Source organism: Lycorma delicatula, chromosome 9 (genome assembly GCF_047948215.1).
Source record: "Lycorma delicatula isolate Av1 chromosome 9, ASM4794821v1, whole genome shotgun sequence".
NCBI lineage: Eukaryota > Metazoa > Arthropoda > Insecta > Hemiptera > Fulgoridae > Lycorma > Lycorma delicatula.
This window is the reverse complement of record NC_134463.1, coordinates 47,580,066-47,604,596: the sequence shown is the minus strand read 5'-3', so window position 1 is coordinate 47,604,596 and position 24,531 is coordinate 47,580,066. Positions and strand designations below refer to the sequence as shown.

Genomic DNA, 24,531 nt, shown 5'->3' with positions numbered 1-24,531 from the left:
CACCCTAAAGATAATATTTCTTCAGTCCAGTTTGCAATGTAAATTATCTACTATTTATATCGTTTTAATACAATCTAGTATCCACCATGTATGATAAATAAATGAGATTGGATATTCTCAACCAAATACAAAATGTTCTGAGAATTGTTGGAAAAATATAAGGGAAAGATTCACATAAAAATAAATATAATAAAGTTCATATGAACGATTGCTTTACCTCACTTAATTTTCCGTTGCTTATCATTTTCTGCTTTTTTTTTGTCAATAAAAAAATTTTTATACTTTCCTAGCATGGGTTGTTTATTTTTCCAGAATATAAATTCTGGAAAACTGATCAATATTTTTAAATATTTATCGCTCCACCACCAATAATTCCTCAAAATATTTTACTGACCATCTTACACAACTACTATGCTGAGAAAGAAATTAAAAAAATTCTGTTAAAAAATATTCAATAAATATAAAGATTATATTTATATTTTTCGACTTTTGGGGCAGGGGAAAATTTGGAAGCAAAATTTTCTTTAAAATGGTAAGATAAGCATGTACGCATGTACTAACCTTAATATAAAAAGGGGTTATGTTTTCAAAATATTGAAAAAGTTGATCCCAAAGAGAATATCTGTACATCCTCTGCAGATATTGACCCCAAAATTTTACCAAGAAATTGCTGCACGTATGAGAGTCTCTGTGCCAAATTTCATCAAAATCGGTTCATTCAGTCAAACGTTATTACACGTCAACACACGTACGGAACGTTCATTACACCCCACGTTTTCGTTTTTGAGGTCCTGGGTCATGAACGTTTTGGCGTTTTTTGACACTTTGGTTCTGTCGATTGCAATCAAAAGGGGAGGTGCACAACTAGATGATATAACAGTCCTAAATCCAAAATTTCAACATCCTACGGCTAATCAGTTTTGAGTTACGCGAGATATACATGTACGTAATTACAGACGTCAAGCCGAAACTAGTCAAAATGGATTCAGGGTTGGTAAAAATGGATATTTCCGTTGGAATCTGGAAACCGAAGTTTTTCGCGATCACAATTCTTCCTTTTCTTCGTACAAGGAAGTAAAAAATTTAGATCTAAAGAACAGAGTGAGATATATTAATGAAATCTTTTATATAGAATAAAAAAATAATCTTCCATAAAATAAATACATTAGAATGTTTTAGCTTCAAAAATTAAAAAATGGCGACGATTTAAATTTTTAATCACAAATAATTCCACAAATATATCTTTTATTAGATAAAATAAACTTTTTATTTTTGAAAAAATAAAACTTTATACACTCAAATCTATGAATAAACAGTTGAGACTGAAATTGATTAAATGGTTCGCAAGATTCATTAAAGCGTCTTAGAATTTTCTTGGTGCTCTATTATTAGTAATATTATAAATTATTTTAAATTCAGTTAGTGAAGGAAGTGAAGTCCTGTATACATTTATATAATATGTAATAATAATAATATAATTCAATAATGTTTGCTTTTACGCACTCAAGAACGCACACAAAAACACACACACACTCTCTCTCTCATTCTCTCTCCCTTCACCCCTCTCAGTCAGAACTCTCTCCCACACTCTCTCTTTCTTACCCCTTCCCCTATCTCTCTCATGTATTTATACAAATTATATTCAAAACAAAAGTTTTCAGTATTTATTTTATCTTAATTCTACAAATTAGCAACCCAATAAAATAAAAAAATAAATTTTATTCAAGAAAAATTATTCATATTATCAATTATACTCAGTAAATCTACACGATTAAAACAAGATTAATATTAAAAATAATAAGTAACATGCATCGCAATCTGTTATTAATAAATGACGTCAATATACCTGTATAAGAAAACTTCGAAAAATTATGGTGCAAGAAGTCGTCAAAAGAAAATCATACGATTTCTTATATGAGATTCACGTTAACAGAAATGGCTACAGAGTATGAATAATACATAGTATTTTCAAAAGTTTTTTTTTTGAAATGGTTTTTCAAATCCTAATGAACCCAGTGCCACCTGCAGGATTGAAATGTTGACTTTTATACAATATTCATGAAAATCTCTGCAGTCGTTTTGGAGTTACGAATCCACTATTCATTCATACATACAAATATATAAGTTAATAAAAATTCACTATTATTCTTTTGCTTCAATATCACATTAAAATATATAAATACAAATATATTACAAAAAATAAGCCTATAAATCAAATTATTATTTTATTTAATAGAAATAACATGCGGGTAAATTTACAAAAAAAATTTATCTACAATAATAAAAATATTTTAAAAATTATGGTAAAATAAATATTTTTATTTCTCTATTCTTAATGCATACTTTGCTATCTGTTCAACTTCTAACCAATTAGCAACTGTCAACAGCCCAATGAAATGAAGATGATATAAATGACATCTAAAGAGGTGTAGTCTTGTACAATTTCAGCCGACCATTCCTGTTACATGTCGTTAATTGAATCCAAAACACCAACGTTTACCGATATCCACTATCTAGTATTCAAATCTGTATAAAAGTAAATTTCCTTTAGTAGGATTTTAACTATTAAACGGCTTATTTGAGACTACGATGTTATCCGGAAACTACTAGACCAACCCGGTTAGTATGTAGATCGATTTATTTTATAAAAATTTTATTTTATAACTAAAATTAAGTTTTTTTAAGCAATTTATTTATTTACATAACAAATCCATAAAAGCTTTTACATTGAAAATATCTAATTCTTTGAGAATATTTTATACTTTTATTCAAACAACAAAAGTACTGTTGAATTAATATAAACTTGAATAATTTATATCATTTTCAAAGCCGGTTGTTATAAAAGTATAAAGCTTTTGTGAATATAAATAAGTGCGTTGCATATATGTCGATAAATATGTATGATAACGCTATAATCATAAAATCAATATATTACATATGAGCATTTTTATAACCGGTCAAGATATAAGAAATCAATTATCATTGAGATTTTTATTAAAAAAATAAAATTAGGAAAAACAATATCACTGTATGTTATTTTATCTGGTAAGGATGCTGTACAACATATTTTAAAACCTCTATTTACAAATATGCTTATTTTTTTAGTTTATTTCCTTAAATTAGTTAGTTTATGCTATTTTGTGTGCGGGGTAATAAAAGATACTCAACAAAATGAATTATAATTTAAAAAATATGAATTACAATTGAAAAAAAATTAAATAAGTAATAATACACTTGCTTACTACGTTAAAAACCAACGAGTTGTTAGAAAATTATGAAACATTTTTTTTTTAAATTATGAAATTAAAAAAAAAAAATTTTTGTTGCCACAGTTCTTTGGAGAGGAAAGGGCAATAATACTGAATTGGGAATAATACTGATCTAATAATACGAGTAATAAAGGGACTTTTACTCTACCCTAATATTTCATATAACATTATTAAATTAATAATTGTATAAATATTTGATGTTAATAAAAACTAAAATTTCAGCAATTGTGTAACTGTCCACTTTCTTAAAGAATTGAAGGATCGTATCTCACTTTCAATTAAAAGTTAACTGAAGTTCAAAAAAAATGTATATATGTAATTTAATAAGCGTACAAGGAAGTTATGCGGTATCCACACAGATTTTTTTATTAAAATCTGCCTACTCTTTTATTAATTTTTGAAAAACTCTTGAAAAAACTTCATTAATAAATTTAATTATGTTATCATTTTAAAGGGCTTTAAGTAAATATTTTTTTCTTCCTATTTTAAAGATTCCTGCCGTTGTGATCGTATATTTCTATCCGTGTTAAAATACTCATTCTTTACAAATATGTAAATAAAACACCATTTATTTATCGATACTCTCAAATAGAAGTTTTATAAGAAAAAAATAGTTACATCATAAAAAATTGAAAATTTTATATTCCCAATAAAATTACGTATTATAAATAGCTTATCTCACTTTACTAAACGACAAAGGCAGATCCTTTCCCGACTTTATAACGTTAAATTTAATCTTTGCATCGATAGCTTGATAGGCTATACCCAATTTCTTATTTTGTTATAGATCTGCGAAGAGACTTGTCGAATTCACCCATTCTTGGAAATCAAATAGGCTTATAAATAAATATTCAAATAGGTCCTTATGTCAGACTCCCGTCAAAAACATGTATGCGTTCTTTAGAATCTATGTAGATGAAAAAGCAGTAGACCATTTTATATTATATTTTTCCAAGAATTTTTTTTAATGTACAAATAAACGTTCTAATAAAAAAACAATGGGAGGTGATCTTTATCATTTTTGATTATAAATATATTTTTTTTTATTGTCATCCATAAATAAATATACAAGCATAATACACAGAATGTTATATTTAATAAGGTAGTAAGTAAGTATCCCTTTTAAAATTTTGAAATAACTACGTTTTTAAACCAAAATGTATATCATTTTATATTCCGACGAACAGAGATCTTTACAAAAGCGCTAAATATAAAGAAAAAAGTGAGAAAATAAAAATATCAAGGAGTAAATAAATTATATCGTTTTCGTACACAACAGAAAAATTGTTCTCATTGAAAGTATTAAATGAGAAAAAAAAGTATAGATACCCATCGTTAAGAATTTCCGTTCTAATTAAAAATTTAATAAAACTTATTAACATAAGTATACAAATTAATAAAGAGAAGTTAATTAAAATAAATAAAGTAAATCATGAGGATTTTTTTTAGAGTAACTATTTATTAAAAGCAAACGAAATATATTCCATTATACAAAATAAATAAATACAAATTATAGAGTTACAAGCCGCGGGAAGATAAAGGAACTACCCAACTATTTTAAACAAAATATAAATACTTTTATCTAAAGATCAGAAGTTTCAATTCAAGATTAAAATTTTCAATTATTTTTGTTATCGATATAACAAAAAATGGTTTAAATAATATGAAATTTACAACGGCAAAACAGCCAATACCGTACTACCAATTACGAAATAATATGTTTAATCATGCTCTGAATTTCTAAAACTGTTATTAGATTATACTTCTATAAGCTAAGCGTTAAAAAATGATTTTTTTTTTTAAATCTTTTTCATACTTCCACAATATTCATAATCGTAATTGTATTGCAGGGATGTTATGAATATCAGCCAATAAAAACTCTCTCAGCGTACCCAGAGATTGAACTGCGTCCAGATACAAGCAATGTTTATATTTTACGTGTTATTTAACTTTGAATTTGTATTATTTCTTATTTAAATTTTATACTTATTTGTTATTCTACACGTATAAACTTTAATTGATACTAAATTAAGCTCGCTTATTCTAGTAGAAAACAGAAGATTTAAAAAGAAAGACACGAGTAAAGGCAGTTACTTTTAAACGGATTTGAATACCAGATCGTGGGTACCGGTATTCTTTGGTGGTTGGGTTTCAATTAACCACACATCTCAGAAATGGTCGAACTGAGATTGTACAAGACTACACTTCACTTATACTCATACATATCGTTCTCATTCAACTTCTGAAGTGATAAGTGACGGTGAAGCCCGGAGGCTAAACAGGAAAAAGGAAACGAGGAATATATTCATTTTGTTTAAATGTGTTTCTATGTGCATATGCATAATGTGTTTCTAGAGCACTCTATGCTCCATCAATTTTAATATTATTTTATAATTTTTAATTATTATCATTTTCCACTTACAATTGGTTTCCTAATTATTTAGCTTCATAAATATGTAAAATAATATTGTTTGATAAAAAACATTACTGCAGGATATTTAATATATCATTTTATTTTAAATTAATTTTACGTAACGTTTTTCTTTGCATAAAAATACATAAATTTAAATGTGTTATTTATGTTACAAATTTAAATTATAAATGTTTCCGCTTTACAGAATTCAAATAAAACCTCCCTGACAGTTTATTGAAATAATACTAAAATTACCAGAATAAAAATATATATATATATATTAATAAAATACAAGCTATCTGCTACTACTTTACATTTCTGCTGCGATAGACCAATGTACTGTTATAAAGTACATTTTTATTTGACTGTGATTATTTACTATTTATCTGTTAGAACAAAAAGCGTAATTTTATTAATTTGTTTTTAAAAACTGAATAACCAAAACAGTTTTTGTTTAAAATATTTAAAAGATATTTACATAATACTCATCCAGGATGTAGAATATAATACAATAACCAGATATAATTATAAATTAAACTCACATATAAATGAACCGTTTATTTGCAACATAATATGAACACAAAAATATTGTTTTTAAAGATACAAACAAATTAAAAAAATGTAATTCGTTTGAAAAGGATAGATAAATAGAAAATCCCTGTTATTATAAACCGGTAATTTATGTTTACTTTTATTTTATGTATACCTGTATATTTAAAAAATTATACGCATTTTTCTATTGCATATGTTTTCTTTCCAGTAATAAGTAAATTTTATTCTTTTACTCATTTAACTTTTATATTATGACCATGAAAATGTACAAATTTTTTTAATACATCCATTTTATTATAATTAAAAAAATTAGTATACATAAAATAAATCATAATAAATTTGTACCGTCAGCTTATCTTAAATACAATAGTATTATTATATTCTTGTGTGAAGAGAAGATATTTTGTAAAGGTAATGTTCATGAAGAATTACGTACCATTTAATTATTGCTGATAATTTGTAATCTGTTATTTGAATATCGACAAGCAGACCCGACTGTATGTGGGTGGATTAAAACTAAACATAGAATGAAGGTTATGCGTTTAAAAATGACAAATAAAATATATAGTACAGTCAATTTGTATTTTTATTTGAAAATCCTTACCTACCGATTGATGTTTTTTCCATATGTAACGGGTGATGAGGGAAGCTTAACTCCAGATTTTTAACATCCCTCTCCAATAGATTTTTGAAAAACTCAAAAAGTTTATGAATGCGTTTTTCTCTAAATCTATGAATTTTATAGAAAAGTTTTCAAACAAAAAATGTAGAGGACATTCTCCTCTACAATTAATGTCTTTGAAGTTATGCCGTATAATTTGAAATTGAAATACTAGATGGGGCTGAAGTTGTAAAAACGTGTTTTTTAATTTTTTTCACCGAAAAAATTCTTTTTCATCTGTATTGCATTTGGAAAATTTATTAATTTTTAAAAAAACAGACAACTTTTATTTAAACAATTTTCTTGTACGACTTACTGTTTTGGAGCTGTAGCTTGTGAAAGTGTGAAAATGTTGTGAATTGGGCACGTGTTCGAAACCGGTCTATTCGTTTACAACGTTTTTTAGAAATTCAGCGCCACTTATTATTTCAATTTCAAATCATACGGCATAACTTCAAAGACATTAATTGTAGAGGAGAATGTCCTCTACATTTTTTGTTTGAAAACTTTTCTCTAAAATGCATAGATTCAGAGAAAAACGCATTCATAAACTTTTCGAGTTTTTCAAAAATCAATTGGAGCGGGGGATGTTAAAAATCTGGAGTTAAGCTTCCCTCATCACCCCTAACGTATGGACAAAAGATCAATCGGCAGGTAAGGATTTTCAAATACAGCCTATTTTGATCACAAATTGCCTGTACTAATACAGTTTTTGGTGTTCTGATGAAATCAATATATTAAACAAAAACAAAAAGAAAAAGCAAATTAAGTGAGAAAAAGAGAAAGAAAGTGAAGAACGAGCAGCAGAAATATAAAAAGGAAACGAAAAAACCTTTCCAAGAAGATATACTGCTCATCAATAAATTAAACCTACACATTTACGAGGGTCAGTCGGAAAGTTCTTGCCTCGCACAGTGATGCGCTAGTTTACCAAATGGTGATATTTATGAACCATGATCCCTTAGATCGCGTCCTGCGAAATTTTAGACATGTGAATTAAAGACCCAGTAAATAATTTTCACGATGGTTCATAAGGATAGGAACGCAAATCACCAAATCCGTCCATAAATAAAACTTTAAAATTTATAACCGCCACTAAACAACGATGTAATCCGCCCGATAATAGAAAGATACAGCAGCAAGGGACATTGGATATTGTCCAGGCTCTGCGATGTGTAGGGAGAAATATTGAAACTCCCGCCATTTTTACGTTCCGTTTTACGTTACGTTCCGTTTTTTACGTTCAGTGAGTTTAGCTTCTTATTTTTGGCGATCGAGTAAAGAAATTTTTACATTTTCTAAAAAAAAAAATGGATAATATTGAAGTTCGAGCTGTTGCAAACTGGTGAGAGCTAGAAACAAAAGGAGGTTGTGGTGATCGGAAGCATCACAAGGCAGATGTCTTCCTCTACGGAGTTGGGATGTTGTAAAGTGGTTTGTTTTAAAAGTGTTAATCCCAAAGAACATACAAAATGAATTAGAATTAATGATTCTTCACCATCGTTTTCGACGATAAAAAAATTGGGCTGCAGAATTTGAACGTGGTACATCCATTCAAGTTGATGAGAATATTTGGGACAATCAGAATCCATTACAACCGACAAATTCTCACAAAAATCCAATATTCTATATATAGTGATCACCGACTAAAGATACACGAGCTTGCTGAGATTGCAAACATCTTGATAAACTGTACATCTACATTATGATGATTTAGGTACGATAAAGCTTCTCGCTTAATGAGTGCCGGGTTTATAAACAGTCCGCAGAGAAGACATTAGATTATTCACTACTGAAGGGTGTTTAGAATTATTTATCGCTATTCTGCTGGCTTTCTTCAATGTTTTATAACAGTAAATGAAATTTGGATTCACCATTACACGCTAGAGAACAAACAGCAATCCAAATAATGGTAGCAGCTGGTACATTGGGGGCAGCAGGTGAAAGTTGCCCCCACAGATAGTAAAAACGGTTCCATCTGCAGGAAAAAGTCATCAGATTTTTTACATTACCTAAGTATGTAAAATGTTATTTAGTTAACAGTAATACTTCTCTTTATATTTTCTTTAATTTTTCATGTAAATACGTCTTCTGAATTATCACTCAAAGGTAAAGGAACATGTATGAAATTTCGATGAAACGAAGTCATGATAGATTTGATACACAATATTAACATGAAGATTATACGGAACTAAACATATTGTACATTGTTTTAGAGATGATTGATGTAATATTTGTATGAAACCAGTTTCTTACCTCCTACTTACTAATATAATCCGTTTCAATCAAGAGCGAATGCGTGACCAATTGAAATGCATTTTGTGTCAAACGATAGAAAAACTCTAAAATATTTTAAATAGAAAAATTAGTGACAATAAGTTTCATGAAATTTACGTAGAAAAAACTTTGTAAACAATTTCAGAATGTCGTGAAATGATCAATAAATATTATCTGAGTTCAAGGAAACGGGGGTTGGATAATAGATCAAACAAGACAAATCGACAAAAAGGTGGCACTCACATCAAATGAATAAGTTAGAGCATTTAGACAGTGAAAGAAACTGCACGTCTCCAAGTATCCGGGTACATCTAACGACGGTATTGCATTGTTGTCACCGATGATAGTAAATGATGTAGAAATGATAGATTTGTCTCCGCAAGGTGGTGAAATAATAATTGATCAAGAACATGAATTTAATATTAAATGGTCGCAAAATATTTCAGAAATTTTTATTTCTGAAAGAACCTTTATTCTATTTTATTAAACATTCACGCATCCAAACATTGATTGTTCAAGACGTATTCATGTGTATAGTTGCAGGTGTACCTTTTTATATGTCTTACCTCAATAGGTGTTTTGTAGAAAAAAAAATTAGAAGTAAAATAATTTTTTTATAGATTAATATAAAAAGTTTTGAGAAATGAAGTAATATCAGTAATATACATATTTTTTTATTGTATTTTGATTACAGCTTAATAAGCTACAAAAAAATTAGAAAAATTATACTGGTAATATCACTAAAGTGTTATTTTTATTTAAAGCATTCCGGTTTGTAAATCTAGTTTTTATTTATTAGTGAAAATGTCCACAAATGAAAGCCCCTATTAAATTAGGGGAATTAATTTTAAATTTTTTACTTCCTTGCACCCCTGAATCCATTTTGAGTATGTTCGGCTTGACGTCTGTACATTTAGTACATACATATATATGTATGTATGCACGTATGTATCTCGCATATTCCAAAAACGCATTAGCCTTAGCACGTTGAAATTTTGGATTTAGGAAGGTTATAACATCTAGTTGTCCACCTTCCCTTTTGATTCCAATCTACTGAACCAAAAGTGTCCTAAAAAGCCCAAAATCCAAAAACTTTTGGATTTTGGACTTTTTTTTAACTTCAGTATTAAGCACTCATTGAGATCTTTTCAAAAATATATATATCATAACTGGTACTTATTTTCATTGCTTCCAAAGTTATAAACAAATAAAAGTTTAATCAGTGAAATATTTGGATCTTACGGGAACACACATCGGTACAAATCAAGACTTCATCTCCTTTTTTTAATTTTTTTTTTAAATTATAAATTTATATATATTGATTTATTAATAATTATTAACATCTCATTATAAATATAATTTTACGATGAATTCAATAATAACAAAAAAAATAAATAAATATTAGACATTTTTAATGAAACAAAATATTATGTACTTTCCATTTTAATAAATGTGGTAATGTAATTTAATAGGCGTACAATTAATTAGCCCACAGGGTTGGTCTAGTGGTGAACGTGTCTTTCCAAATCAGCTAATTTGGAAATTCAAGTACTAGTAAAGGCAGCTGCTTTTATACGGATTTGAATACTACCTTGGATACTAGTGATCTTTGGTGGCTGGGTTTCAATTAACTACACACCTCAGGAATGGTCGAACTGAGACTGTACAAGACTACATTTCATTTACACTCGTATATTATCATCCTGATTCATCCTCTGAAGTAATAACTGAACGGTAATTACCGGAGGCTAAAGAGGAAAAGAAAGAAAGGCGTACAAGGAAGTCAGGTGCTGTCCACGTCAAATTTTTTTTAATTACAAAAATTAATTATTATTACTAAAGCAATAATTATTAACACCAACTAACCAATAATATCTAATCACACTAATTAATATTTCACACCTGAACTAATTTTAATTAATTTTGCCGGAAGAAAACCAATCAATATTTTGTTATCAATAGACCCTATTCGGAAGATTTCTTTATTATCATGCTATACTCTGTCCATATTACTTTTATGAATGAACCATTATAACCATTATTACAATGAATGAAAAGTAGTGCTTTTAGTTTGTTTTTTTTTTTTTTTTTACAGAAATACAAGTCATTTAAATTAAATTTACATAACTTATATATTTTACGTACGTAGTATAAATATTAATAAAATTAAAAACCCATTTGTAATATTAAACAAATTAATAATTTTATATCTATAAGTAATGTATATATGTATATTTTTCTTTCAGGTCTGTTCGCTTATTCACATATGGAGTTTGAGGCAGACAGGGTAGAAAAAACAGATCCATCACTGGCAGAAATGACAAGTAAAGCCCTTAGTTTTCTACTAAAAAATCCAAGGGGATTTTTCTTGTTCATTGAAAGTAAGTTAAATGTAAATTTTTCTTTAGATGTAATTTCGATATAAGAATCCTTTTATGTACTTTCATAAATAAACCGATATGAAACAAACATAAATAAATAAAAGAACTAAGGAAGGAAATATAATTAAAAAAAGAAAGCAAAACAGAATAGAATATAATTTTAAATTTTACTTCAAGAAATCATGTTCAATCATTAATTTTTAAATCTAGGACTAGTGTGAGCAATCAACCTGTTGTAATTGGTCTACAGAGTGGTTTAAAATTGCTTATCTGCTTTAATCTTCAAGTTTGTCATTTATTTCAGTTTTAAAGTCAACTATAATTAGCTTAAAACTCTACCTGAACGTTCCTGTTTTTTTTCCTTCAAGTCTTCCTTACATTATTAATCCCTTGTTGTACGGAATGTATTCAACAAATTTTATCCTTCATTTAAGTACACTTTTCCGTAAACAAATTCCATCTCCCATGCTCAGCACTTCAATGTTTTTAATTTTATTTTTAAATTCTACGACAGTATCTCATTTCAAGATTCCTTCTAAATTTAAGACCTCCTGTCCATGATTAACATTCATATACAGTAATACTCCACGTGGAATTTATATTAACATTAATTATTAATGAACAATACTAGGAAGCGAGTAAAATGTATAGGTGGTAAGTTTGTTTGTGCTTCAGTAGAACAAGAACGGCGGAATTGATTTTCATTCTAAACGTATTAAACAAATAATAATAGTGAGTAGAAGCAGATTTAAAAATAAATGGTAGATCGTGTTCCCCATTAGCTCATTTCCTTAAAGGAAAGGAAATAGCCCAATTGGTTAAAAAATCAATCAGTGATTTAATAAATGTTTCTTGAAAAGGATTATTTATACCGAGAGAGAGAGAGAGAGAGATAAAAAAGAGAGAGAAGACTCGTCCAAGATGAAGAAACATTAAATTTTATTAGAAAAAAGGAAATTTACTATATGTTGTAAATTAAATAAATAACTATGAGTGGAATCCTCCCGATTCTTCAGGAATTTGTGGTTAAATAAATATTATAAAACATATATAGCTTATCCAAAACTTTAGAAGTTTAAATATTTCATTGTACCAAAAAAGATCTACACATAAATGGGAAAGTTTGTTTATCTGTCTTGTTTATTTGAAATAGCATCACACGAGAACCAACTAACTGTTTACTTTCAAAGTTTCAGGATATATTCATGTTATTCCAGAGAAGGTTTTAAATCATAGATCAAGGCTCTAACTCCACATTAATCCTTTTACTTCATCATGTTTCTGTTACCATGGCAAAAGAAATACAATGAAGTAAAAAGACTAATTCTTTTTTCATTAATGAATATCTGAAAAATATTTAATATTTTCATAACCATGAAAATAACGAACACGACTGGAGTTTAGGAGGTTCATCCCCCCCTGCCGAACATTATATATAGAATGTCCCTGAAGGTGTTTTTCAAACTTAAAGGGTTGATTTTGGACACCAAAATAAATAAAAGTTCACGTGGACAAATGCTCTACCTCTATTTTTCCTCTCTCCGCCATTATATGTTTGTGAAAAGTTACTCTTCACTAGAATTATGGAAGTGTATTAGGAAATTTTTTTAATATTACTCTGTATTTTTATTTCATTATTTTACAGAAACAAGTATTACAGTAACTGTAACTGGAATAGTTTATAAAAGATGTTGAAGATTACCTCCTTCTACATCAATATAACATTGCACACGTTTCAATTTGTTTTCAAACAAATTAACCAGCTGATGTACTGTTATATCTCGTACGTATGGCTTTATTGCGGTATTTATTCGTAAATCGTGCGTGATCTGTTACGATACACTGATTATTTTGCTGCACCCCATAGAAAATAATCTGGAAGAGTCAGATCGCGCAGGCTACATCCCTAAAAATGATTCAGTTCATCACACACATTTCTTAAAAAACTTTATTGACCTGTTTGCTCTTTGGCGCCATCTTGTAGGAACCAACCGTGATTGATTTCCACTTTTATTAACCGACTAATGAAGTTAGTTTAAAATAGCACAATAATGATCACCATTAACTGTATTTTCAATAAAAAATTGGACCCACAATCCGCGATTTACTCACAACCGATTATCCCCAATTTTTGCTTTGCGTAATGATTGATCTTGAAAATTCATGGGGGGTTAGTAGTGGACCACAGTCATGTATTTTGTTAATCAACATACTCTCCCAGATGAAACCACGCGTCGTCTGTAAAATACTATGATTAGGATATCTTCGAAATTTTGGTCAATAAAACATTTAAAACATAGAGAAAATTTAGGCTTTTGGCATGATCTGGAGGTTTCCTTTCTTGAACATACATTACATTGCGGTAACACACATTCCTTATCTAGTGCTAGTCGTTTCATTTCAGTATACCCTCTACATCCTACATCCCTAACAATTTGTTTTACATATTCCAAACGTGGCCTGCCTACACAATTTTTTCCTTCTACCTGTCCTTCCAATATTAAAGCGACTATTCCAGGATGCCTTAGTATGTGGCCTATAAGTCTGTCTTTTCTTTTAACTATATTTTTCCAAATGCTTCTTTCTTCATCTATTTGTCGCAATACCTCTTCATTTGTCACTTTATCCATCCATCTGATTTTTAACATTCTCCTATAGCACCACATTTCAAAAGCTTCTAATATTTTCTTCTCAGATACTCCGATCGTCCAAGTTTCACTTCCATATAAAGCGACACTGCAAACATACACTTTCAAAAATCTTTTCCTGACATTTAAATTAATTTTTGATGTAAACAAATTATATTTCTTACTGAAGGCTCGTTTAGCTTGTGCTATTCGGTATTTTATATCGCTCCTGCTTCGTCCATCTTTAGTAATTCTCCTTCCCAAATAACAAAATTCTTCTACCTCCATAATCTTTTCTCCTCCTATTTTCACATTCAGTGGTCCATCTTTGTTATTTCTACTACATTTCATTACTTTTGTTTTGTTCTTGTTTATTTTCATGTGATAGTTCTTGAGTAGGACTTCATCTATGCCGTTCATTGTTTCTTCTAAATCCTTTTTACTCACGGCTAGAATTACTATATCATCAGCAAACCGTAGCATCTTTATCTTTTCACCTTGTACTGTTACTCCGAATCTAAATTGTTCTTTAACATCATTAACTGCTAGTTCCATGTAAAGATTAAAAATTAACGGAGATAGGGAACATCCTTGTCGGACTCCCTTTCTTATTACGGCTTCTTTCTTATGTTCTTCAATTATGACTGTTGCTGTTTGGTTCCTGTACATGTTAGCAATTGTTCTTCTATCTCTGTATTTGAATCCTAATTTTTTTTAAATGCTGAACATTTTATTCCAGTCTACGTTATCGAATGCCTTTTCTAGGTCTATAAATGCCAAGTATGTTGGTTTGTTTTTCTTTAATCTTCCTTCTACTATTAATCTGAGACCTAAAATTGCTTCCCTTGTCCCTATACTTTTCCTGAAACCAAATTGGTCTTCTCCTAACACTTCTTCCACTCTCCTCTCAATTCTTCTGTATAGAATTCTAGTTAAGATTTTTGATGCATTCATAAGACTATTGACCCGAAAAATTGAATAGAATATGTCTGAACTACATCTCTAATAATTTACGAGAAAATAATTGTAAAACACAAAAGGAAGTTTCATCTTTAAAAACTATTAGTGAATGGAGGGTTTTTTTATAATAATTAATTATTATTTGAATATTTAAAGGTATTTTTAATGGTCATTTAATTTTTAATTATACTCTACTGTTAAATTTTAAAAACTAAAATGTATTCTACATTTTTAAAACTTTAATAATTTTGTATTTAATAATATAAATGATTATTAGTTTTTTTTATTTTTATTTTTAACTAATAGATTTTAATATTCACGTAATAAAAAAAAAAAAAATAATAATAATTAAACAACGGAGATAAAAAAATAGCCGTTATAAAACAATCAAATAAATGTTATTATAAAATTCTAATATATCGATTGCGTTAGTGGACATATGTTCTACTAAACTAGTTTAAGAGAAACTCCCGAACTAACGAAAATTTAATTGCTAACGTTAAGAGGAGAACAAAAGGTTGAAAGGATCCACATACCACTTAAATTCAATTTCATTTCGTTAAAAGTACTTGTCCCAATTTTCTTCGTTTACTGTTTTCATTCACCTTTAACCTTTAATTTAATTGACCTATACTGCGAATTTAATCCAGTATTTTTATACTTATATATAATATTGATACTTCTCAGTAAAAAAGATGAATTACAATAAAAGTAAAAAGGTTTTTTTTTAATTTTTACGTTTAAAAAAGTAATTATTATTGTTATAAACCATATTTACCGGTAAATTAAATAATAATCCTTTTAAAAGTTATATTTATTTGTATTAAATATTATATTTAAATAAATCCGACAATTTCTTAATTATCTTCTGCAATTTTGCCGTTCACGACATAAAGTGATGTAATTAGCCCCTATTTAATTTATTTAAGTAAAATATCATATTACATTTACTCATAGTGATATAGTAATGAGAGGTCAATTTTACGTTTTATGGAAAAAATCAAGCTCTATTGAGAATCGAACCCAGAGCCTTCCGAATAAAAATCAGGTAGATAATATATAAAGAGATTTTCGGCAAAGGTAAAGAATTTATAACTATAACATTGTTTAATAGTATGGTGAGAAGAGAAAAATAACAAAATAACTCTTGCGCATAGATACTGTAGATAAGGAAACATCAAGTTCCAACTTGCAGCGTAATAATGTACAACGCTTCTAACTTGCCCCGCTCAAATTTGTTCAATCTTAATTTGAGCGTAACTCAAGGACTTTATTTCTTCTTTTTTTTAACCTCCGGGTCTACCGTTAGGTATTGCATCAGAGAATGAGATGAATGATTTGTAGCGTATGTGAAAATGCCATGCCTGACCGGGATTCGAATCCTGGACCACCGGATGAAAGGCCGAGACGCTACCACTCGCGCCACAGAGACCAGCAGAAAGGACAACCAGTCTTCATCAAACTTTCATGTGCACTACTTCAGATAAAACTACTACAAAAATCTAAATTCAATGAAACTGTTCTAATTATTTTTGGAGATTTTGAGCCACAAAATTGTATACACAGACTAATTTACATACGCGTGTGCGCGCGCGCACACACACAAACAAGGAAATTTCAATATAAGTGAATGGTGTTTTCGTACTCTCCATACCTCAAAACATAAAGAAAATTCATTTTCAAACCCTTCATCACAACATGGGATCGAGAGTAACATCTTAATTTTCAAAAAGACAGAAAAGACTCATGCAAGACAAACTTAGGTTTACGCAACTAGTCCTGCATTCCTTATTTTCTTGAATTTCATATAGATAATTTTTCTTGACAAACTGATAAAAGCTACGTTTCATTACAGTATAAAATCTGGCTAATATTAGTTCTAAATTTGTTGACCGCATCCAGTTTTATATTCCTTTAAATTTTGTCATACTTCTCAATAAGTTGTTTTCTGCTATTTTCAAAGTATTTTCATTCAAAACCTTTAAATTCCATGGCGCCACATATACTGAAAGGAGTGTACATTGGTGTTAAGTTCCATCCCTAGACGTTGAGATCAGGTATAATGTTAACTCGGTCGACCAGTACGTTTCAGGCAAGCGTAGCTCTTTTGCTTGTACAAAGGAATCGAAATGAAAAAGTAAAAATAAAATACTGATACTTTTAGCTTGCGACTGCTTAGTGTTTTAGATGTAAAGGAAATTGTAAGTTTTCTTATCAATACAACAGTTACAAAATTTAAACTCAATTTTCACGGCGGATCAATACACAATCCTGTTAAACGTCAATCGACATGAAATTCAATCTATTTCTTCATGTTTATAGAATACTATCAAAGTAATCGATAAAGATAAGAAAATATAAACTTTATATTACTAGCACAACGTACGTCAAGTACTAAAAGATTTTAAAGATTGTTTTCGTTCAGTAGAAACAATACATAACATAGATATAAGTTCTCTGTTTTAATGTCTTAATGAATAAATTTTTCTTTTTTTTACATAAACTTATACATTTTATACTTTCAATCCCTCGATAACGAGAAAGTTCAGCATAAAAGTTCTTGAATGATATAAATTTTATATTATACATTTTGAAAAGTTTTAACGATCGCTAAAAATTATTGTAGTCTCTATAAAATGACATTTATTTTACTTTTTTACGTTTTAAATTATGATTATATCTTCAGCTAAAATTAAAGAAAAATTGCTTTTTAGATCATATTTTTACAGTCGCTATAGTAAAGAAATGATTTATGTAGCTAATCATGAACTGTTATAATCTGGAAGACTAATTTTATTCTATGTTTAATTACAATTGAAAAATTTATTAAATTTTTACATCTGCTTCAACATAAAAAGATTTTTCCTGTTATTTTTAAAACTTTTTTAAATTTATAGAAGATTCATGTAGAAATCCAGCATCAAACATTCAACACACTGTATATATATATATATATATACAGGGGGTCCCATATAAAACGCAACCCAACCTTATATTGGTAGGTATTGAAATAATAAAAAGGCATGTGTAAATGTAAATGTAATTTTTATTATTACCATCCATTATCTTACATTTAAAGTAAATGTTGGAAGTGGCCACCATCTTCTTGAATACAAGCTTCAATTCTTTTTACAGTGTTTCTTGCAACTTTTTTCAAAATTTGTGGCTGGATATTTAATACAGCTTGTTCAATATTGACTTTCAATTGTTCAAGTGTTCGTGGTTTGTTGCTGTAGGATTTTTCATTGAGGTAACCCCGTAGAAAAAAATCCGCCGCAGTCAAATCTGGAGATCTTGGTGGCTACAAGCCTCGATCGATAACACGATTACCAAAGAATTCCTCAACGAAATCAGAAGTTGAACCTGCCTAGTGCGATGTCGCACCGTCATGTTGTAGCCAGCAGTGTCTGTCTTCCTCTTCCAAGAGTGCGATGAACTGAAATAAAATATCCTGATATCGTTCTGCATTAATTGTGTACTCGAAAAAAATAGGACCGATTATTTTCTTCCGCGATATCGCGCACCACAAGCCCAACTTCTGCGGGTGTAATTGTTTTTTGTGATAAATGTGGGGATTTTCAGCACTCCAAATTCTACTGTTTTGGCTGTTTATGTAGCCATCTAAATGAAACCGTGCTTCATCTGTGAAAAATAACGAATCCATAACATTAATTCCCTCACGCAGAAATCGACGGAACCGTTGACAATATTATAGCCGTTTTTCATTGTCGGGCTCAAGAAGTTGATGAACCGTTTGAATGCGATAAGGTCGTAATTGTAATCGTTTGGTCGCCCGATGAACAGTTGATTTAGACAAATTAATTTCAGCAGACTAACGTCTGATCGATTTATTTGGCGAGGCGAGTAATCGGTCTTTGATTTCAGTGACTGTATCTGTATTCAACACTGACGCAGATCTTTTGTGTTCCTTGTTATTAACAGAACCAGTCTCTCTAATTTTTGCAGTTAACCTTAATACTGATGTTTTGTTAGGGGCCGGTTTATCTGGGTACTTATGGAGAAACAAATCTTGCACTGCAACTACTGATTTCGTACAGAAGTACGACTCAACAATGAAAACGCGTTCATCTAGCGAAAACACCATCGTGTCTCTAGCAATACACTGAACGTTATGATTGCATTGTTGTTACTATCGGTAGTGTTCTACTGCGTCGCCGCGATGTTCAGATGTTGGACGAGTCCATTTCAGTAACGAGTAGGGGAGTAAGCTTGACATTTGAAATGTCATGGATGAGTGATTGATGGGTTGCGTTTTATATGGGACACTCTGTATATATACATACATTACTTTTTTTTATAATAACAATTAATATAGAGGTATAATTTTAATTTATTTCTTTAAACAGTTACAATAATCTAATTATCCAAATAACAACTACTTTTGGACGATAATGAATGATAATATGTGATAATGAATGATGATAATACTGTAATTCCTGATCGGGGGACTTGAATTTAGAAACTAAGGATGAAAGGCAAACTGTCACTTTGCCACAGTAATAATTTCTAATAATTGTTTATAAACATGTAATCATTTGGTTACAGTGCAATTTTTTGTATAAACTATACAAAATTACAAATAAAATATATGAATTTTTTGTACAAGATGAATTGTGAAGAATAATCGAATAGTAAAGAAATAGTGAAGAAAAAGATTGTAAAAATCGTAGCTCTGATCTATTTCTCATTTTTGTTCAAATTATTATTTTTTTTTTTTTTTTTAGAATTTTACTGCTGTAGTGTTTGCTAAACACCGAATCTCTGTACAAGCCAAATTAATGATATGATTAATATTAATAAATTTTGAAGAATTTTTAAAAAAGCATTTATTCTTTGGAATTCAATTAACGGCAACTACCTCAATAATCACTTCATATATTAAGCTTTCATACATAAAAATTTTGTTCTATTTTTTTTATTGAATTCTTAAAATAGAAATTATGATAGATCCTATGTATCAGAAATATAAATGAAGATTATATGAATTTGAAGGAAAATGAATAATATGATTTACAAATTAACACAATAAAAGAATTTTTTTAATTGAATGAAATTTTTTTTTAAATGAAAAGTACACACAATTTTATTTCATTAATAACTTCTGATATTTTTTCCTTTTTTTTATTGTCATTATTTAATTATTATTTATCGTAAATTTTTTTTACAATCAGATTTTTTATAATTATTAATAAATCAATATATTTAAATTGAAAAAAAAATTAAGGAAAAAGGAAATGAAGTCTAATTCGAACAGATGTGCCTTCCCCTTACATGATCCAAATATTTCATTAATTAAAATTTCATTTTGCTCTGCAACTAATGAAAATAAGAACCACTTATGTTATATCGTTGAAAAGCTCTTAATGAGGACTTATTACTGCAGTTTAAGGCCAAAATCTAATTCTTTTGGATTTTGGCCTTTTTCTTAAAAGGTAGGTAAAGGAAAAATGTAGGTAAAGAAACACTATTATTCACCACAGTTTGGATAGCACAAAGATGCAACTGCGTAAATTAAAAATTCAGTTGGCGGAGTGTTTGTCGAAAAATAAAATTGATTTCTAGAAGAGTGAAAACCTCGTTGCAGCTGCTAAATTATCAGTTGAGATTCAGAGCCAACTCATCGAAATGCGTGCTGATAAAATTTTACTACTACAATTCATATCTGAAGATTTAGATACGAATTGGCTTGCTCGTCGAAGTGATTATGAAAATATTTCTTACTCTATAGGAACCTGAAATTACTATTCCTAATATCTCCAAGAAAAACTGTTCAATCAAAGACTATTCCTCAAGAAAAACTGTCAAAGTCTTGATAACAAGAAGAAACGCTTGCAGTTATGTTTGGATGTTCAAGGGGACCATTTCAAACAACTACTATACGGTAAGACGGTGTTATTTTTTATTTTTTTTTTTATAGATGAGTCTGAGAAATGCCATTTATGCACCTCCCATAATTGGGGGAGTGTCGGACCCGCACGGTTTCGGCTAGATGTTATTAAGAGCTTATGTGTACCCGCACCCTACCGACTAAAACACCTATCTTACCGTTTCTCCCCCTCCGGGGCCGGTCCTACAGTTTAAGCATTGCGCGTGCCCAGAGTCCATTTGCTTCATCACTGTCGCCACGACGGCTCCACAGGGAGCTGTCCTTCGCCGCTTCACCCTCAGGTCATTTTCTTCGTCTGAGTCTCAGGTCTTTTATATGCAACTCAGATTCCTTGCTGGTTGATCTTCAGTCCTCTTACTGATCTGGGTTCTAAATCAGGGTCTACCCCATTCTCTAGTTTCTTTCGCTTTAGTTTTCAGGATACTTGTTACTAGATGTACTACCTTTCCCGTTTCTTCTCTTCCTATCGACATGTATGGAACTGCTTCTTCCGGAGGAAGCCAGCTTAACCCGACATCTTGTCTGACCACATCCCACCGCTGCTATTAGTAGATGATATACTAGTAGATGATGCTCAACGGTATCTTCAATATCGCAGTACCTGCATAGAGGAGACGTTTTCCTGCCAAATCGATGAAGATAGGCTTCAAACTCGACATGTACAGAAAGGAGCTGCGCTATATAAGAACCTTCCTCACCCAGTCCTCTCTCAACCCACAAATGTATTCTCGGAATTAATTTACGTTTACATCCATCAGTAGGTGAGGTTCCAGGTCTTCTGCCACTCGGCCAGATGTAAGTCCTTAGCCTCGGTTTTAGTCATACCAAGATAAACCGGCCGGAGCATCAATGCACGCAGCCGCACTGGTGGAATCCCGGAGATGACCTTAATAGCATTTAGCGAAACCGTACGGTATGCAGCCGCAATGTTCAACGCAGCTCGTCTTTGAAGCGATGATATTTTAGACGGTGTTATTTGTTATTCTTCTACTGAATGATAGTTGTGTAGTAACTTTTCGAACCTACTGTACATTTCTATGAAAGTAGCTGAATTTTAAAGATAATAATTGGTAATTACGTTAGAAGGTTATACATTCACCGTTAACCGATTTTGTAATATATGTATGGTGATTTTGAAGAACTGATAAATAAATACAGCTAACTATTTGTACTCAAAATTTACATATTACTACTCTACATTAGATCTCTGACCTAAAAGTTAAATTCACGGTTTTACAAGTAAGGCTACAAAAGACATATTGGAACTGAAATTAGGTTTAATACCAATTTAAACCTTTTTTTCTTATGATGTACGAAAACATCGAAAGAATTGTTTTTTGCTGAACTGACAATCTGGGAATAGCCTTTTTCTTGGGTACAGCCCGCGACCTTTTATTTGGAAGTAAAGTTTAAAACACACCATTGTTTATGTATACTATAAATACTTACACAATTGCTTCTGTAAAGATAAAAAGAAATAAACAATATATTTGCATAATATATACTCTACATAAATAAAATTCATGAGATCCTTTTAAGACTGGAGCAACATGAAATGGTAACGGGAGTTAGGTGAACTTTATCAACAAAGATATTTCTTCTTTAATGTTTTGTTTTTGAGCAGTCATACGTAATATTTTCTTAACTGGTACTAAAATTGGAATTGTTTTCATTCAATAAATTATTATTGTAATTTCAATATTTAGCTTTGTAAAAATATAAAAATTTCTTTTTTCAATAAATTTTTATTTAATCTTAATGATCCAATATAGGTACGTTAATGAATAATTATAAAAAAACTTTCACTTTATCGAAAATTCGGTAAAATAAAATCATACCGTACGAACTTAAACCGCGTTTACATAACGTACCAGTGGAAAATATTATTTTACGAACTCTAATAAAATATCCTTCACCCATAAAAGTGTCTTTTACTTTTAAAAACAAAACTATGCTAATAAGAGACAGATTTAGATAATTTTTAATATTAAAATAATCGTTCCTATTAAATAAATTAAAATTATTAATTTTTCAAAATTAAACTGGTGTATGAAGAGAAGTAAAATCAATGAACAATTTTATATTAACTTTTTGACGTCACATAATTTCACTCTGAATAATCGCTCGTTTTCTTCTTTTAACAGTATAATTTGAATGGAAATTTTTCTAATCAAATTTTTAATCCACCTTTCAAAATAATTCCAATCACTTTAGGATTAAGGTTATGACGTACATATTAAAATACAAAGTGACTAATATTTAGAAAAAAAAAATAGGCTACACAAAAATGATATGTCAATATATAATCAGTTTTTGACTTTATCTTAAAATAAAGGCTAAATTTAAATAATTGACACTTCATGACAAGTTAAACTTATTTATTATATTTAGCCACAAAACCAATTTCAATATACTGACAAGAGATCACGATATCTTATGATATGTATCATGATAAAATAACTAACGTCACGCTATAAATGTCACGTTTTAAAATATTTACTTTGATATATTTTATGATATATTACTAGGATTTTTGCAATGATAGGAGGCATTATTTATTTAAAAATTTTGACCTTTCTTGTATATTTATATAAAAATGATTGATTAAAATTCATAAATATAAAATAAGTATATCCTCAACTATATTTTTGTAAATAGAAATTTTTAAACCTAAGAAAAAAAATTATACAAAAACGATAGTAGACGTTTAAAAATCCTATTATACTGATAATAAATTTATGACTGGATATCAGGGTAACTACAAAAACAGATTTCCATATACATTTAAAAAACGTACAAATTTATAAAATTAAGTAAGGATCAGAAGAAAATTTTGGGTTAATGTAATATTGTAAGACAACCTACTAATATATACATATATATATACATAAAATCATAAATCTTCTTCGTCCATCACGGTATAGGCGATTCCCCTATTCCGGTTACCTGTGCTTTCTTGGCCGTCCATTCTTCTTTAGCCCTTCGATCGAAAGTGTATTATTTCCTTGGGGAACCTTTCGTCTATCATCCTATTAACATGGTTCTTCCACCTCACTCTACTCACTACTATTGTGTGGCATAAGGGTAGAACATCTGATATCCTCATTCCTAAAACGATCTTGCCTAGTGCACCCCTTTATTGAATGCAGGTATCTCATTTCCGCTGCCTGAATTTTACTGAGTTATCTGTTTGGTAAGACCCAACTCTCAGAGCCAAACAACAGACTAGAAACAGCAATCACTTTATAAAACTTCATTTGAGCTCATTCAGCACCTCTTTGTGCAGTTTACTCCTTATTGTTTCCGCAAATGGCTTGAAATCTAGAGATCTTCTTATCGCAATCTCTATCGTTCTCGTAAGTAACATCACAGACTAGGTAATTAAAATGAGACACCTGTTCAAGAATCTTACCTCCTAGAATAATTTTTCATCAAACAGGAAACTTTCCCAGAAATGCCATGATTTTTGTCTTTGTTAGGGAT

The 24,531-nt window shown here is 29.6% G+C and overlaps 1 protein-coding gene across 1 annotated transcript in view; it reads left to right on the top strand.

Annotated features, from left to right (window-relative positions):
* LOC142330199 (alkaline phosphatase-like) overlaps nt 1-24,531 on the top strand; it is an 887,512-nt gene that overhangs the window by 775,147 nt on the left and 87,834 nt on the right. Inside the window, exon 7 of the mRNA XM_075375322.1 lies at nt 11,419-11,553. Within this exon, the coding sequence (XP_075231437.1) occupies nt 11,419-11,553 (135 nt within the window). The remainder of the gene's footprint in view (nt 1-11,418; nt 11,554-24,531) is intronic.